The sequence below is a fragment of the Oncorhynchus nerka genome, linkage group LG15 (assembly GCF_034236695.1).
Source record: "Oncorhynchus nerka isolate Pitt River linkage group LG15, Oner_Uvic_2.0, whole genome shotgun sequence".
In the NCBI taxonomy this organism is placed as follows: domain Eukaryota; kingdom Metazoa; phylum Chordata; class Actinopteri; order Salmoniformes; family Salmonidae; genus Oncorhynchus; species Oncorhynchus nerka.
The window spans coordinates 12,743,370-12,761,121 of NC_088410.1; the positions used below are offsets into that span (position 1 = coordinate 12,743,370).

The window sequence follows — 17,752 nt, forward strand, 5'->3', positions numbered from 1 at the left end:
TTGTTTTTCGGTCTGCTAACACTGTTCTCTAGAGGAAGGAGCTTGTTGTTTTTCAGTCTGCTAACACTGTTCTCTAGAGGAAGGAGCTTGTTGTTTTTCAGTCTGCTAACACTGTTCTCTAGAGGAAGGAGCTTGTTGTCATTCAGTCTGCTAACACTGTTCTCTAGAGGAAGGAGCTTGTTGTTTTTCAGTCTGCTAACACTGTTCTCTAGAGGAAGGAGCTTGTTGTTTTTCAGTCTGCTAACACAGTTCTCTAGAGGAAGGAGCTTGTTGTTTTTCAGTCTGCTAACACAGTTCTCTAGAGGAAGGAGCTTGTTGTTTTTCAGTCTGCTAACACAGTTCTCTAGAGGAAGGAGCTTGTTGTTTTTCAGTCTGCTAACACTGTTCTCTAGAGGAAGGAGCTTGTTGTTTTTCAGTCTGCTAACATCATGCAAGCGGTCAGACAAGTGAAAATTATGGTCAGTAATGACAATTTTAAGCTCGTCTCTCAATTCAAAAATAAGTGTCAATACTTTGCCCCTTGATAACCAGCGCACCTCTGTATGTTGTAAAAGCGTTACGTGGTCGCTGCCCATATCATTGCATAATGCAGAAAATACACGAGAGTTCAGGGGCCTTGCTTTAACAAAGTTAACCATTTTCACTGTAGTGTCCAAACTGTCTTTCAAGCTGTCAGGCATTCCCTTGGCAGCAAGAGCCTCTTGGTGGATGCTGCAGTGGACCCAAGTGGCGTTGGGAGAAACTCATTGCATGCACGTTACCACTCTACCATGTGTCCCTGTCATGGCTTTTGCGCCAAAGTTCATTGGATGTCGTTTTCTGGTCTCACTTGATTTCTTCTTTCTCCTTAGTGGTTCAGTTACTCAAGTGCCTTGTGGTTGTACTGCCTGTTGTTCCACTGCATGTCCACCAGAGAGCGCTATAGTGTCAGCTCACTGCTTTATCACAACTCTTTTCTGCACTTCCTTTCTTTTCTCTCTTTCTGTCTCCCATCCCTCTTTTCACTGCAGTGTCTCGTTTGACATGTGAGCCATAACTCTGTTCAGCGTGTGCGCTGCTTGTGTGTGTGTGTGCTCAGCAAAGTACTGTGCTGCAGTAAGTCTTGTGCTTGGTTTGTCAGATTTCTTTTCTCTGCTGTGTTGGTAGATTATTGGCTGGCTGTGGAGTTTATGACATGTCTTGATCATTTCTCTAAACATCGTGGCAAAGTCATCTGTATTGTGGGGTAATTCTGGGCCTTTTGGTCTAAATAACTAATTCAACAATAGGTAGTTAATTGTTGTTTTTTCTCTCTCTCCTTCTCTCTCTCATGTCCCTCCCTCCCTCCCTCCCTCCCTCCCTCCCTCCCTCCCTCCCTCCCTCCCTCCCTCTGTCAGATCCGTTATAGGAAGGATAAGGTTCTGTCTAAGCAGACTCCTACTTTTCCTCTGGTGTCTGGTGTAAGGGATCTGTCTAATGGCTGTGCTATAGCTGCTGTTCTGCACTACTACTGTCCTGACCTGCTGCCACTGGAGGGTACACACACACACACACACACACACACACACACACACACACACACACACACACACACACACACACACACACACACCTCTGATATCTACCCCTCCTCCCTCCTCTCCTCTCTCCTCCCTCCTCTCTCTCCTCCTCACTCCTCCTCTGGCTTCACACTCCTCCTACCCCTTCACCCTCCTGCTTCCTCTTCCTCCTCCTCCTCATGCCCCTCTCCTCTAGATGTGTGTCTAAAGGACACCATGTCAGTAGCAGACAGTCTGTATAACCTGCAGCTGATCAGAGAGATCAGTGAGTCCAGTCTACAGAGGTGCTGTCACCTGGAGCTGGAGGACCTGCTCTACGCCCCGCCCACACTACACGTAGGTACATCTCTGTCCAGGACATAGTACTACACCTCTCCACAACACTACACATATGTACATCTCTGTCCAGGACATAGTACTACACCTCTCCACAACACTACACATATGTACATCTCTGTCCAGGACATAGTACTAGACCTCTAAACCAACACTACATGTAGGTACAACTCTGTCCAGGACATAGTACTAGACCTCTAAACCAACACTACACGTATGTGCAACTCTATAGCGCTGTCTCTGTCCAGAACATAGACTTACAGATGTAGGATCTTAATTTGAGCCACTTTGCTACAGCAGGAAAATAATCCTGCAGCAATAGGAGAATGTTGATTATTATGTGGATTATAATATAATGGACATTTTTTTGTAGGGGTTGATACACTTTTAATTAGGGCAAATCAAGTCTGACATTTTTAAGCCGACATTACAAACTTTAGAAGCCTTTTTAAACCTTGAACACCCTACAAATTCTCATCAACAGTTTGAGCTTCTAATTAAAAAAATGTAATCTCTCCAGAAAAAGTCTCTGACTGTTGCCGCCTGTTATATACCCCCTCAGCCCCCAGCTGTGCCCTGGACACCATATGTGAATTGATTGGTCCCCATCTATCTTCAGAGTTCGTTCTGCTAGGTGTCCTAAACTGGGATATGCTTAACACCCCGGCTGTCCTACAATCTAAGCTAGATGCCCTCAATCTCACACAAATTATCAAGGAACCCACCAGGTACAACCCTAAATCCGCAAACATGGGCAAACTCATAGATATTATCCTGACCAACTTGCCCTCCAAATACACCTCTGCTGTTTTCAATCAGGATCTCAAAGATCACTGCCTCATTCCCTGCATCCGCTATGGGTCCGCGGTCAAATGACCACCCCTCATCATTGTCAAACGCTCCCTAAAACACTTATGCGAGCAAGCCTTTCTAATCGACCTGGCCCGGGTATCCTGGAAGGATTTTGACCTCATCCCGTCAGTCGAGGATGCCTGGTCGTTCTTTAAAAATAATTTCCTCACCATCTTAAATAAGCATGCCCCTTTAAAAAAATGTAGAACTAAGAACAGATATAGCCCTTGGTTCACTCCAGACCTGACTGCTCTCAACCAGCACAAAAACATCCTGTAGCGGACTATACTAGCATCGAATAGTCCCCGCGATATGCAACTTTTAGGGATGTCAGTAACCAATACACGCAGTCAGTTAGGAAAGCAAAGGCTAGCTTTTTCAATCAGAAATTTGCATCATATAAAACTCCAAAAAGTCCAAAAAGTTTTGGGACACTGTAAAGTCCATGGAGAATAGGAGCAACTCCTCCCAGCTGTCCACTGCACTGAGGCGAGGTAACACTGTCACCACCGATAAATCCACGATAATCGAGAATTTCAATAAGCACTTCTCTACGGCTGGCCATGCTTTCCTCCTGGCTACCCCGACCCCGGCCAACAGCTCCGCACCCCCCGCAGCTACAAGCCTCCCCAGATTCTCCTTCACATAAATCCAGATAGCAGATGTTCTGAAAGAGCTGCAAAACCTGGACCCGTACAAATCAGCTGGGCTAGACAATCTGGACCCTCTCTTTCTAAAATTATCCACCGCCATTGTTGCAACCCCTATTACCAGTCTGTTCAACCTCTATTACCAGTCTGTTCAACCTCTCTTTCGTATTGTCTGAGATCCCTAAAGATTGGAAAGCTGCCGCGGTCATCCCCCTCTTCAAAGGGGGAGACACTCTAGACCCAAACTGTTACAGACCTATATCTATCCTGCCCTGCCTATCTAAAGTCTCCGAAAGCCAACAAACAGATCACTGACCATTTCGAATCCCACCGTACCTTCTCCGCTGTGCAATCTGGTTTCCGAGTTGGTCACGGGTGCATCTCAGCCACGCTCAAGGTCCTAAACGATATCATAACCGCCATCGATAAAAGACAGTACTTAGCAGCCATCTTCATCGACCTGGCCTAGGCTTTCAACTCTGTCAATCACTGTATACTCATCGGCAGACTCAACAGCCTTGGTCTCTCAAATTACTGCCTCACCTGGTTCACCAACTACTTCTCAGAAAGAGTTCAGTGTGTCAAATCAGAGGGCCTGTTGTCCGGACCTCTGGCAGTCTCTATGGGGGTACCACAGGGCTCAATTATCGGGCAGACTCTTTTCTCTGTATATATCAACGATGGGGCTCTTGCTGCAGATCCCTGATCCACCTCTATGCAGACGACACCATTCTGTATACATCTGGCCCTTCTTTGGACACTGTGTTAACAAACCTCCAAACGAGCTTCAATGCCATACAACTCTCCTTCCGTGGCCTCCAACTGCTCTTAAACGCTAGTACAACTAAATGAATGCTTTTCAACCGATCGCTGCCTGCACCCGCCCGCCCGACTAGCATCACTACTCTGGACGGTTCTGACTTAGAATATGTGGACAACTACAAACACCTAGGTGTCTGGTTAGACTGTAAACTCTCTTTCCAGACTCACATTAAACATCTTCAATACGAAATTAAATCTAGAATCGGCTTCCTGTTTCGCAACAAAACCTCCTTCACTCACGCTGCCAAACATACCCTCGTAAAACTTACCAATCCTCAACTTCGGCGATGTCATTTACAAAATAGCCCCCAACCCTCTACTCAGCAACCTTGATGTAGTCTATCACAGTGCCATCCGTTTTGTCACCAAAGCCCCATATACCACCCACCACTGCGACCTGTATGCTCTCATCCGCTGGCCCTCGCTACATATACGTCACCAGACCCACTGGCTCCAGGTCATCTATAAGTCTTTGCTAGGTAAAGCTCCACCTTATCTCAGCTCACTGGTCACCATAACAACACCCACCCGTAGCACGCGCTCCAGCAGGTATATCTCACTGGTCATCGCTGAAGTTGGAGACTCCCTCACTAACTTTAAGCACCAGCTATCTGAGCAGCTTACCGATCGCTGTAGCTGTACATAGTCCATCTGTAAATATCCCATCCAATCTACCTACCTCATCCCCATGTTGTTTTTTATTTACTTTTCTGCTCTTTTGCACACCAGTATCTCTACTTACACACCATCTGCTCATCTATCACTCCAGTATTAATTTTCTAAATTGTAATTACTTTGCTACTATGGTCTATTCATTACCTTACCTCCTCACGCCATTTTCACATACTGTATATAGACTTTTCCTATTGTGTTATTGACTGTGTGTTTGTTTATTCAATGTGTAACTCTGTGTTATTGACTGTGCGTTTGTTTATTCCATGTGTAACTCTGTGTTGTTGTTTGTGTCGCACTGCTATGCTTTATCTTGGCCAGGTCGCAGTTGTAAATGAGAAGTTGTTCTCAACTGGCCACCTGGTTAAATAAAGGAGAAATAAAAAACAAATGAAGATCCTACCTCTCCTTTAACCCTCCACTTCCCCTTTAACTGTAAACGACAGACGGTCGGCCAGAATGTTGTTACTGGGTTATTACTGTAAAAAAGGGTTCCATTACAAAAGGTTTTTTATTAAAAGTTCCAGGTGTTCATTCCCCTGTTGTCCTTCAGGTGAACATCATGAGCTTCATAGCAGAGCTGCTGGGATGGTTCGAGGTGCATAAACCTGACTTCGTCAAGCCATTACTACCTCTAGACCTGACAGGTAGGGGAGGTGTGTGTGTGTGTGTGGTGTCTGTGTGTGTGTGTGTGTGTGTGTGTGTGTGTGTGTGTGTGTAAAAGAGAGTGGAAGGAGAGAAAGAGATTAGACTGCTGTATAACCTGTTTACGTGGCCTTATGGTTGATAACATGAATAGGTTTCTCTGTGTGCCAGATGCCTCAGGGTTGTTGGAGTCCAGTCCTGTCAGTGGGTACAGCATCAGGTAAAATCAGGACACATTCATTCTACATGTAGTTTAACAGGTAACACCAGGACACATTCATTCTACATGTAGTTATTGGTTAACAGGTAACATCAGGACACATTCATTCTACATGTAGTTATTGGTTAACAGGTAACATCAGGACACATTCATTCTACATGTAGTTTAACAGGTAACACCAGGACACATTCATTCTACATGTAGTTATTGGTTAACAGGTAACATCAGGACACATTCATTCTACATGTAGTTTAACAGGTAACATCAGGACACATTCATTCTACATGTAGTTATTGGTTGACAGGTAACACCAGGACACATTCATTCTACATGTAGTTATTGGTTAACAGGTAACACCAGGACATATTCATTCTACATGTAGTTATTGGTTGACAGGTAACACCAGGACATATTCATTCTACATGTAGTTATTGGTTGACAGGTAACATCAGGACACATTCATTCTACATGTAGTTATTGGTTGACAGGTAACACCAGGACATATTCATTCTACATGTAGTTATTGGTTGACAGGTAACATCAGGACACATTCATTCTACATGTAGTTATTGGTTGACAGGTAACATCAGGACACATTCATTCTACATGTAGTTATTGGTTGACAGGTAACACCAGGACATATTCATTCTACATGTAGTTATTGGTTGACAGGTAACACCAGGACACATTCATTCTACATGTAGTTATTGGTTGACAGGTAACACCAGGACATATTCATTCTACATGTAGTTATTGGTTGACAGGTAACATCAGGACACATTCATTCTACATGTAGTTATTGGTTGACAGGTAACATCAGGACACATTCATTCTACATGTAGTTATTGGTTAACAGGTAACATCAGGACACATTCATTCTACATGTAGTTATTGGTTAACAGGTAACATCAGGACACATTCATTCTACATGTAGTTATTGGTTAACAGGTAACATCAGGACACATTCATTCTACATGTAGTTATTGGTTAACAGGTAACATCAGGACACATTCATTCTACATGTAGTTATGAATCTCATTGGCGTCTCGATAACACAGTCTTCGTCATGATGCGTTATGGGTCGAGACCCCAGAGAGCAGTGAGGAACCAAACAGAAACACATCCACATGTTTATTGTTTCTATGGCAGAATGAGACGTATATTACAGAGTCATTGTGAATAATAATGTGTGTTCTGTTCCAGTGGCTCTCCCTCCTATATCTTCAAACAGCCCTTTGTCCCCATATCCTCTCCTGCGTCATCTGGTAAGAGAGATGAGGATTCTGGGTAATGTAGTTTAAAGCTGCCTTTCTGCATCTGTGGGCTTTTCCCCCATTGCATACTCCTCGTTGTCCTCTCTCCTCGTCTACTTCTCAAAACCCATTGGAGGGTAAAGGTCAGAGGGGAGGGACCTCTGGCTTTCTCATCCAATGGGTTTTGAGAAGACGACGAGGAGAGAGGACAATGAGGAGTATGCAATTGAGAGAAGTCTAAGTGTTGGAGTTCTCTTCCTGACTACATCTCCCTTTCTGTCACATTTAGAAGGGAACATGTGGACCAAGAAACAGATCCGGTGAGTAGGATGGAGGACTGTTTCAGCCTGGAGAGATATTTATTTAGGACCATCCTCCCAGATTGAACCTCTCTCTCTCTCTCTCTCTCTCTCTCTCTCTTCCTATCTCTCTCTCTTCCTCCTTCTTTCTCTCCCTCTCTCTCTCTTCCTCTCTCTCTATCTCTCTATCCTCTCTCTCTCTTCCTCCTTCTTTCTCTCCATCTCTCTCTCTTCCTCTCTCTCTATCTCTCTATCCCCCTCTCTCTCTCTCTCTCCCCATCTCTCTCTCTTCCTATCTCTCTATTTCTCTATCCATCTCTCTCTTCCTCCCTCTCCATCTCTCTCTCTTCCTCCCTCTCCATCTCTCTCTCTTCCTCCCTCTCCATCTCTCTCTCTTCCTCCCTCTCCATCTCTCTCTCTTCCTCCCTCTCCATCTCTCTCTCTTCCTCCCTCTCCATCTTCCTCCCTCTCCATCTCTCTCCTCCTCCATCTCTCTCTCTTCCTCCTCTCTCTCTCTCTCTCTCTCTATATCTCTCTCTCTCTTCCTCCCTCTCTGTCTCTCTTCCCATCTCTCTCCCTCTCTCCCTCCAGTCGTCCACTCTCGGCTGTAACCTTCAGTATTCCATTCGGTCTGGACAGTGACGTGGACGTTGTCATGGGCAACCCAGTGCATTCCGCCAGCACCAACAGCCTGACCGCTGGCGTGCCCGCCATGATGACTTCATCGAGCAGAATGTCATCGGGGATGACACGGGTCCCCTACAGCCCCCCCGAGGACCTCAGTCACCTGGTCAGCGCCTCTGTCCCTCAACGCTCCTCCTGGGGCCCGCACACACACTCATACACACCGGCCCTAAGGGAGCTGCCGACAGTCGAGATCATCCACACTCCTGGAGGAGAAAGAGGTGGAGGAGGGAAAAGAGGAGAGAAAGGAGATGGAGGAGGAGGAAGGCCAGAGCCACGCTTGCGTCCAGAAGGAGCTCCTGCAGGTTTCTTCCTTCATTCTCCTGAATACGACCTGACCCAGCTCAGCAGCTCCGCCCCCTGCCGCTCCGGAATGCTCTACCAACCAATAGGAGGGGAGGGGGGCGTAGGAGAGAAGCAGAGAGTGGGAGGCAGGGAGAAGGGGGAGAAGGGGAGATCGGATGGCTCGCGGGACGATGACTCGGTCCTCCGCGACGGAAGTGTGGACTCATCGGAAGCTTCCGACGACCTTCCTAGAAACGCCCTCGGCAACGTCCGCCCTGGCCACGGTCGTCACGGCAACGGCAACATCAGCAACACCGGTGGCAGTAGCGGCAGCCCACAGATGACGAGCTTCGCCGAGCGGCGGGACAGAAGGAGACAGCCGGCCGCACCGGGAGAGGAGTCACCCAGCACTCCGACCCCCACCACCCCCACCCTCCATACCCCCACCCACACCACCCCCAGCCCAGGAGGGAAGCACCCTGAGCCGGGTACAGAGGCCTGGGAGCTGGGGGCCCGCCTGGAGGAGAAACGCAGAGCCATCGAGGCCCAGAAGAGACGCATAGAGGCCATATTCACCAGACACAGACAGAGGCTGGGCAAGACTGCCTTCCTACAGCTGAAGAGAGGAGAGGGAGGAGAGGAGCCTATATCTCTGGAGGAGCGTCTCAGCCGCATGGAGGAGCAGCTGAAAGAGGAGGAGGAGAGAGAAGAGGGAGAGGAGAAAGGGAAGGAGAACGATAAGGCAGACGAAGGGAACTCCCGCCCGCAGGCGCGATTGGAGAAGCAGGTGACGTTTTCCATGGATACGAGGAAGGGGGCTGAGAAAGGGGTGGATAAATGGGAGGGGCCTGAGCCGGGCGGAGGGGCTGTTCTAGGGGAGTATAATGAGGTGGTCCTGAAGCTGAGTGAGGCTCTGAGGTCACTACAGAACGACATGCAGAAACTGACCCAACAACAACAACAGCTAATGGGCAAGAAGACCACACCCAAACCCACACCTAAAACTACACCCAAACCCACACCTAAAACTACACCCAAAACCACACCTAATACTACACCCAAAACCACACCTAAAACTACACCTAAAAGTACACCCAGGACACCACCCAGGACCCCCACTAAGAGTCCGACTAGAACCCCGACCAAGAGCATCAGTAAGGCGTGGGTGATTCCTGCAGGCTCCAAACCCCCACCTCCACTACCTCCCCTCTCGCAGGGCCCTCCCCCAACTCTCCTCCACCCCTCCCAAAACCCCCACCTCCACTACCTCCCCCTCTCGCAGGGCCCTCCCCCAGCTCTCCTCCAACCCTCCTAAAACCCCCATCTCCTCCTCCTGCCCTGCCCCACGCACAAAGATCCACTCCTCCTCCCCCCGTAGCCCTAAGCACCACCCCCGCCCCTCCCAACCCCACCCCCGCCCTTCTGAATTGAAGTTCCCTCCTTCCACCCGTGTCCTCACCCCCGCAGCATGTGGACTCCCTCCCACACCTGCGACGCGTCTCCCCCAGCCAGTGCCAGGTCCAGACCTCCTCCTCTTTCCGTATCGGGGGCCCCTGCACCCCCAGGAACCCCCTGCCGCCATGCGGCCCCAGCCCGAGGAGAGTACCTCAGAGACGGGCTCCAGCGAGACACAGTTCAGCCTGGAGCTGGAGGAGCAGGAGGGTTTAGGGGGAGGCCGGCCCGTGTTTCAGCAGCCCAGGAGAGGCCGTTCTGGGGGTGGCAGCAGCTCTGGAGCCCCCTCCGAGGGCTCCTTTGAGAGCGAGACCCTGTCGCTGTCAGCCGCTTACTGCGGAGGAGGGGAGGGAGGGGGAGGAGCAGGAGGAGGAGGAGGGAATCGTTGCAGCCTGATGGAGGTGTCATTGTCATCCCTGGGAGGGCCAGAGGGGGGCAGTGACGAGCCAACTGACACAGAAGGACAGGAGTTGTTCTCTGACTCCATGAGCGACCACACAGAACCTCCAACAGGAGAAACGTTGGAACTGACGGAACCCACGGGAGAACCGAGAGAATCTACGGGGGATCAAATAGAACAGACACAGAACACTGAACTCCGAGAACCCTCAGTGGAACCCACAGAGCAGACGGAACCGGAGGCGAGAGGAGGGGTTGGATTCTTCTTCAAGGTGAGTCTGGCGGAGGGAGACACAGAGAGAGAATAGTCCCTCCCAGAAACAAGCCCTAACTAACCCTCTGCCCTCTAGGCCCTTAGATGTAGATAAGACAACGTTAATTGAAGTTCATCGTTTCATTATTGACTCATAAGGAAATCAAAGATTATGTGTTTCTAGTGGTAGCCAATAAAGTAATGACAATGTGTGTTTGTGGTGTGTGTGTGTGTGTGTGTGCGCAGGAGGAGGTGCGTTGTGAAGATGAGATGGCTCAGAGGAGAGCTGCTCTGTTGGGGAGACAGCAGAAAAGAGCAGAGGACCTGAAGAGGAGGAGACAGTGGAACGAACAGGAGAGGGAGAGCAGGTGACACACACACGCAGACACACACGCAGACACACACAGACAGACACACATCATCCACTCAGCAAATAAACATTCAGACACAGACAGACAGACACACAGACAGACAGACAGACAGACAGACTAATCATCCACTCAGCAAATAAACATATAGATCATCACCATAACACTAACCCCCCCTTCCCCTCCATCTTCCCTTTAGACCCCCCTCTGAGGAGGAGGAGCGAAGAGGCTCTCTCCCACAGACCCCTCCCCTGTCCTGCACCCCTCCCCCCGCCGCCGGTGTCCCTTCCCTCACCCCCCCGACCACGCCCAGTCGCCGTGGTGATTTCACGCGGAAGGAGTACGCCCACCGCCAGCAGATACGCATCATGTCTGACCTGGATAAGGTGCTGCGTCAGAAACACACCAATCAGGGACGAGTCTCCGCCAAGAAGTCCCGCCCCCGACCTCGGAGCATGACCCGGGAGGAGTCACAGCTGTCCCGCAGCCCAGCCAAGAGCACTATGGGTAATGGAATTGTAACGATAGGGTGTCTGTTTGTGTGTGTTAGCCAGATGCTCTACTGCTCCCCAGTGTCTGGGACGGAGGTGCAGGCTTTTGTTCCAGCCCAGCACTCTGATGCTCTAGTCTTCTGCTGCTTTACTCTGCATAATGACAAGTTATCATCATACTGTACCCCCCTCTCCCTCCCTCCTCTCTCTCTCTCTCTCTCTCTCTGTCCCCTCTCTCCTCTCTCTCTCTCTCTCTCTCTCTCTCTGTCCTCTCTCTCCCTCCTCATCTCTCTCTGTCCTCTCTCTCCCTCCTCATCTCTCTCTGTCCTCTCTCTCCCTCCTCATCTCTCTCTTCTTCTCTCTCTCTCCTTCTCTCTCTCTCCCTCCTTCTCTCTCCAGGTTCTAAGTTGACTAAGGTGTACTCTCACTCCTCTCTCAACCTGGCTGCTATGGCTGACCACACCGTCCCTGACCACACCGTCCCTGACCACACCGTCCCTAACCCTAGCAAGAAACCATCCAGGTAACACTCTTACCTCGCTCTCTTTCTCTCTGACCCTTTATCTCTATGTCTCTCCCTTTCTCTGTCTCTCTGTCTCTCTCTCTCTCTCTCTCTTTGTCTCTCTCTCTCTCTGTCTCTCTCTTTTTGTCTCTCTCTCTCTCTCTCTCATTCTGTCTCTTTGTCTCTCTCTCTCTCTCATTCTGTCTCTCTCTCCCTTTATCTCTCCCTCATTCACCCTCTCTCTCTCATTCTGTCTCTCCCTTTGTCTCTCTCTCTCTCTCTCATTCTGTCTCGGTCTCTCCCTTTGTCTCTCTCTCTCTCTCTCTCATTCTGTCTCTGTCTCTCTCTCTCGCTCTCTCTCTCTCATTCTGTCTCTCTCTCCCTTTATCTCTCCCTTATTCTTGCTCTCCCTCTCTGTCGCTCTCCCTCTCTGTCGCTCTCTCTTCCCTCCCCCCTCTCTCTCTTTCTCTCATTCATACAGGGTAAAAAAAAGGCCACCCAAGTTATTCACAACTACCATAGAAGTGAAAACAACAATTCATTTAAAACAGAATGGGTGAGGGCCATAATGTGGGCGGGGGCAACAAAAAAACTAATCATGAGGGGCCTCACTTGCTCGCTCAACTGCGTAACCACATCCATCCAAGATTTTTAAATGTTAAATCTAATTCCATGCAATTCTACAAATGTTGCCATGGGTGGAGATTTTTTAATAAATAGGATATCTAAGTTAAACTGACTAACACAATCAATGGGGCCCCTCCCGGCCGGTAATTCACCCATGATTACAAGTTTACATATCTGGCCACTAGACTAACTTGGCAATCTAAAAACATCTAGCTGACATGGGCTAATTGAGTAACTGTCAGTGACGTAACAAGAGAAAAACAGCTGATGCACCAAACACATTTCAGAACTACACCTTCAGTATTCTACTAACACTTACCCTTCCTCTCTTCCAGCCGCCCTGATTCGCCCTCACGTCTGATGTCACCAAGCCGACTGGCCAATCAGAACGGAGACAAGGACTGGGAGATCGGCTCCAATGGCTCCTCCCCTTCCATCCCAGAACACACCGGTACGACGTGATAGGAAATGGAATGATGTCAAAGTATTGTCCTGTTATAAAACTGTTGTACCCCAAATCTAAATGTGTGTGTGTGTGTGTGTGCGTGCCTGTGTGTGTTTCCCAGGGCCCAAACTGTTCAAGGAGCCGAGCTTCAAGTCCAATAAGTTCATCATCCACAACGCTCTGTCTCGCTGCTGTCTGGCTGGCAAGGTCAACGAGACTCAGAAGAACAAGATGGTGGAGGTGGGATGTCCTCACTGTATTTAACCCACATAGGGCTTTATACACACACAGTACTAACTAACCAGACCTGACTTCAAATTAGTTTTCTTTGAAATACTGCTCAAAAATGCACACACACACACACACACACACACACACACACACACACACACACACACACACACACACACACACACACACACACACAGAAGACCAGTTTTCTTCCACACAAACATTGTTTTCTCCCCCCCCCACCAGGAGATGGAGAAGAGTCCAGCCAATCACTTCCTGATTCTGTTCCGTGATTCCAACTGTCAGTTCCGAGCCGTCTACACCATGAGCCCCGAGACTGACGAGCTCATCCGATTGGCTGGGGTGGGCCCGCGTGTCGTAAGCCCCGCCCTGGTGGAGTCCATCTATAAGTACAGCTCCGACAGGAAACAGTTCAGCTGTATCCCGTCCAAGACCATGTCCATGAGTGTCGACGCCTTCACCGTACCAGGACACCTGTGGCACAGCAAGAGGCCTAGCAAGCCAAAATAACCATGTATATACTGTATATACATACATACCTGTGGCACAGCAAGAGGCCTGGCAAGCCAAAATAACCATGTATATACTGTATATACATACATACCTGTGGCACAGCAAGAGGCCTGGCAAGCCAAAATAACCATGTATATACTGTATATACATACATACAGGAATGGATACACACACACACAAACACACACAAACAACTGAATTACTGTTTGTCCTGCATGGGACACACTACCCCTCTCGCCCTTCTCATCGGACCTACTGACTGTTGACGAGGTGCTTTCTCTCCCCTGTATGTGCATGGAAATGGAACAGTCCAACTATCCACCCTTATGGAGATGGCTCTAAGACTCGTCCACACGCGGGTGATACTGAAGACCACTTTCTCTCCCCTGTATGTGCATGGAAATGGAACAGTCCAACTATCCACCCTTATGGAGATGGCTCTAAGACTCGTCCACACGCGGGGGATACTGAAGACCAGTTGTTGTTGTAAAAATGACCTTTTCAATCTTAAATGGTTTCACTACACAGAAACAAACTCTACACAAAAAGTGTATCTTTCTCTTTTTTCAGTTAAAACGTTCTCCTGTAAATGTCTGAGGTACAAAATGATTGTTTCTCTGATACCCATAAACCCTTTGGCCTTATGTTCTGTTCACTACTAGCTGAAAGGCTGGAGGCATGCTGATAGCCATTGTGTAGGTTGACTAAAGTTTTCTGTTTTATAACACGAACACGATCCTTCTAATGCCTTCTGCCCAACGACTGGCAGGTTACAGGACTTTTATTATCCTGCAAACCACGGTCAAAACAGGGAATGGAAGACGTGCTCCACCTCTCTCTCTGTCTCTCTCTGTCTCTGTCTCTCTCTGTCTCCTCTCTCTCTCTTTCTCTCTTTCTCTCTCTGTCTCTCTCTTTCTCTCTCTGTCTGTCTCTGTCTCTCTCTCTCTCTCTCTCTCTCTCTGTCTCTCTCTGTCTCTCTCTTTCTCTCTCTGTCTCTCTCTGTCTCTCTCTGTCTCTGTCTCTCTCTCTCTCTCTCTCCCTCTGACTTTTATTATCCTGCAAACCACGGTCAAAACAAGGAATGGAAGACGTGTTCTTTAATGTGAATAGGAGAAAAGAACAGGAGATGTGTGTTCACCAAATAGCACAAAAATGAAAGATTGTGCATAGTTGTGACGGACGGGCGTCACTAAGGCCTAGATTCAATCCGATTCTGACTTGCTTGACTTGGACAGGAACTCACCGGGACTGAGAACCGAACGGCACCTCAAATGTTCTACTGCTTAACTTGGACAGGAACTCACCGGGACTGAGTACGGAACGGAACCTCAAATGTTCTACTGCTTGACTTGGACAGGAGCTCACCGGGACTGAGTACCGAACGGCACCTCAAATGTTCTACTGCTTGACTTGGACAGGAACTCACCGGGACTGAGTACCGAACGGCACCTCAAATGTTCTACTGCTTGACTTGGACAGGAACTCACCGGGACTGAGTACCGAACGGAATCTCAAATGTTCTACTGCTTGACTTCCTGCACCTCTTACAGAATATTATCTCTAAACCGTTGCAGAGTTCCTGCACCTCTTACAGAATATTATCTCTAAACCTTTGCAGAGTTCCTGCACCTCTTACAGAATATTATCTCTAAACCTTTGCAGAGTTCCTGCACCTCTTACAGAATATTATCTCTAAACCGTTGCAGAGTTCCTGCACCTCTTACAGAATATTATCTCTAAACCTTTGCAGAGTTCCTGCACCTCTTACAGAATATTATCTCTAAACCGTTGCAGAGTTCCTGCACCTAAATATAAACGGTACCGGTACTCAAAATGAGTACTGGCACCTATTTTAGTCCAAGTCAAGCACTGGTTGTTATGGGTTGTCAGCCAATAGAAATGTAAAACCCTGACAGTTAAAGGTCAGGGGTTATGATCCACCCACGGTACAGTCGGGTTAATAAAGTAGATGTGTTTTAAAACCTGACTCTCTGTCTATCTGAACTAAACAGTTGTCTGAACCTCTCTCTCTCTCCTCTCTATCTCTCCCTCTCTATATCTCTCTCTCTTTCCTCCCCCACCCCCCCCTCCCATCCTCCCTGTCTTATTTCATCAACATTGTTTTTCTCTCTCTTATTTGAGGGTTATATCATTATGATAATCACAACCCAACTGTATAAAGTTGAATTATACTATATATAATGTCACTGTAAATGCCCTGCTGTCACGGCAGATTTCCTCCTCTTCGTCTGAAGAGGAGTAAGGATCGGACCAAGATGCGGCGAGGTAAGTGTTCGTCATTTTAATGGGAAAAACTGAACACTACAAAACAACAAAGTGACAACCGTGACACTAATCAAACACTGTGCTAACAAGCAACATAACATAGACAATCACCCACAACCCACAATGACAACACAGGCTACCTAAATATGGTTCCCAATCAGAGACAATGACTAACACCTGCCTCTGATTGAGAACCATATCAGGCCCAAACACAGAAACAGACAAACTAGACATGTAACATAGAATGCCCACTCAGATCACACCCTGACCAAACAAAACATAGAAACATACAAAGCAAACTATGGTCAGGGTGTGACACCTGCGGCAGCTAACTCACTGAGAAGACCTCAAGTAGTATTTAGTAACCTAGAAAATAAATGTAGAGAGAACTACTGTATAGAATAAATAAATATACCAAAATGTATGTACATTCTACTAGAGTATGTATAGTGATAGTTATAGTATATGTACATTTCACTAGGGTATAGTGGTAGTTATAATATATGTACATTCTACTAGGGTATAGTGGTAGTTATATTATATATACATTCTACTAGGGTATAGTGGTAGTTATATGTACATTCTACTAGGGTATAGTGGTAGTTATATATACATTCTACTAGGGTAGAGTGGTAGTTATATTATATATACATTCTACTAGGGTATAGTGGTAGTTATATGTACATTCTACTAGGGTATAGTGGTAGATATATGTAAATTCTACTAGGGTATAGTGGTAGTTATATATACATTCTACTAGGGTATAGTGGTAGTTGTAATATATGTACATTCTACTAGGGTATAGTGGTAGTTATATGTACATTCTACTAGGGTATAGTGGTAGTTATATTATATATACATTCTACTAGGGTATAGTGGTAGTTATATATACATTATACTAGGGTATAGTGGTAGTTATAATATATATACATTCTACTAGGGTATAGTGGTAGTTATATATACATTCTACTAGGGTATAGTGGTAGTTATATGTACATTCTACTAGGGTATAGTGGTAGTTATATATACATTCTACTAGGGTATAGTGGTAGTTATAGTGGTATATATGTACATTCTACTAGGGTATAGTGGTAGTTATATATACATTCTACTAGGGTATAGTGGTAGTTATAATATACATTCTACTAGGGTATAGTGGTAGTTATAATATATGTACATTCTACTAGGGTATAGTGATAGTTATATATACATTCTACTAGGGTATAGTGGTAGTTATATGTACATTCTACTAGGGTATAGTGGTAGTTATATATACATTCTACTAGGGTATAGTGGTAGTTATAATATATATACATTCTACTAGGGTATAGTGGTAGTTATAATATATATACATTCTACTAGGGTATAGTGGTAGTTATAATATATGTACATTCTACTAGGGTATAGTGGTAGTTATAATATATATACATTATACTAGGGTATAGTGGTAGTTATATGTACATTCTATTAGGGTATAGTGGTAGTTATATACATTCTACTAGGGTATAGTGGTAGTTATATATACATTCTACTAGGGTATAGTGGTAGTTATATTATATATACATTCTACTAGGGTATAGTGGTAGTTATAATATATATACATTCTACTAGGGTATAGTGGTAGTTATATGTACATTCTACTAGGGTATAGTGGTAGTTATAATATATGTACATTCTACTAGGGTATAGTGATAGTTATATATACATTCTACTAGGGTATAGTGGTAGTTATATGTACATTCTACTAGGGTATAGTGGTAGATATATGTAAATTCTACTAGGGTATAGTGGTAGTTATATATACATTCTACTAGGGTATAGTGGTAGTTGTAATATATGTACATTCTACTAGGGTATAGTGGTAGTTATATGTACATTCTACTAGGGTATAGTGGTAGTAATATATAC

General features: G+C 46.5%; 1 protein-coding gene across 1 annotated transcript in view; it reads left to right on the forward strand.

The window, feature by feature from the left end:
* The window catches only part of LOC115126073 (calmodulin-regulated spectrin-associated protein 3), a 38,798-nt gene extending 23,272 nt beyond the window's left edge, over positions 1 to 15,526 (forward strand). The window contains 16 exon segments of the mRNA XM_065001035.1: positions 1,377 to 1,515; positions 1,735 to 1,874; positions 5,424 to 5,517; positions 5,687 to 5,735; positions 6,939 to 7,000; positions 7,278 to 7,308; positions 7,879 to 9,443; positions 9,508 to 9,712; positions 9,714 to 9,816; positions 9,819 to 10,379; positions 10,607 to 10,728; positions 10,928 to 11,235; positions 11,619 to 11,742; positions 12,684 to 12,799; positions 12,915 to 13,033; positions 13,271 to 15,526. Coding sequence (XP_064857107.1) covers positions 1,377 to 1,515; positions 1,735 to 1,874; positions 5,424 to 5,517; positions 5,687 to 5,735; positions 6,939 to 7,000; positions 7,278 to 7,308; positions 7,879 to 9,443; positions 9,508 to 9,712; positions 9,714 to 9,816; positions 9,819 to 10,379; positions 10,607 to 10,728; positions 10,928 to 11,235; positions 11,619 to 11,742; positions 12,684 to 12,799; positions 12,915 to 13,033; positions 13,271 to 13,555 — 4,023 coding nt within the window. The 3' untranslated portion in view covers positions 13,556 to 15,526.
* The last annotated feature ends 2,226 nt before the right edge of the window (positions 15,527 to 17,752 follow it).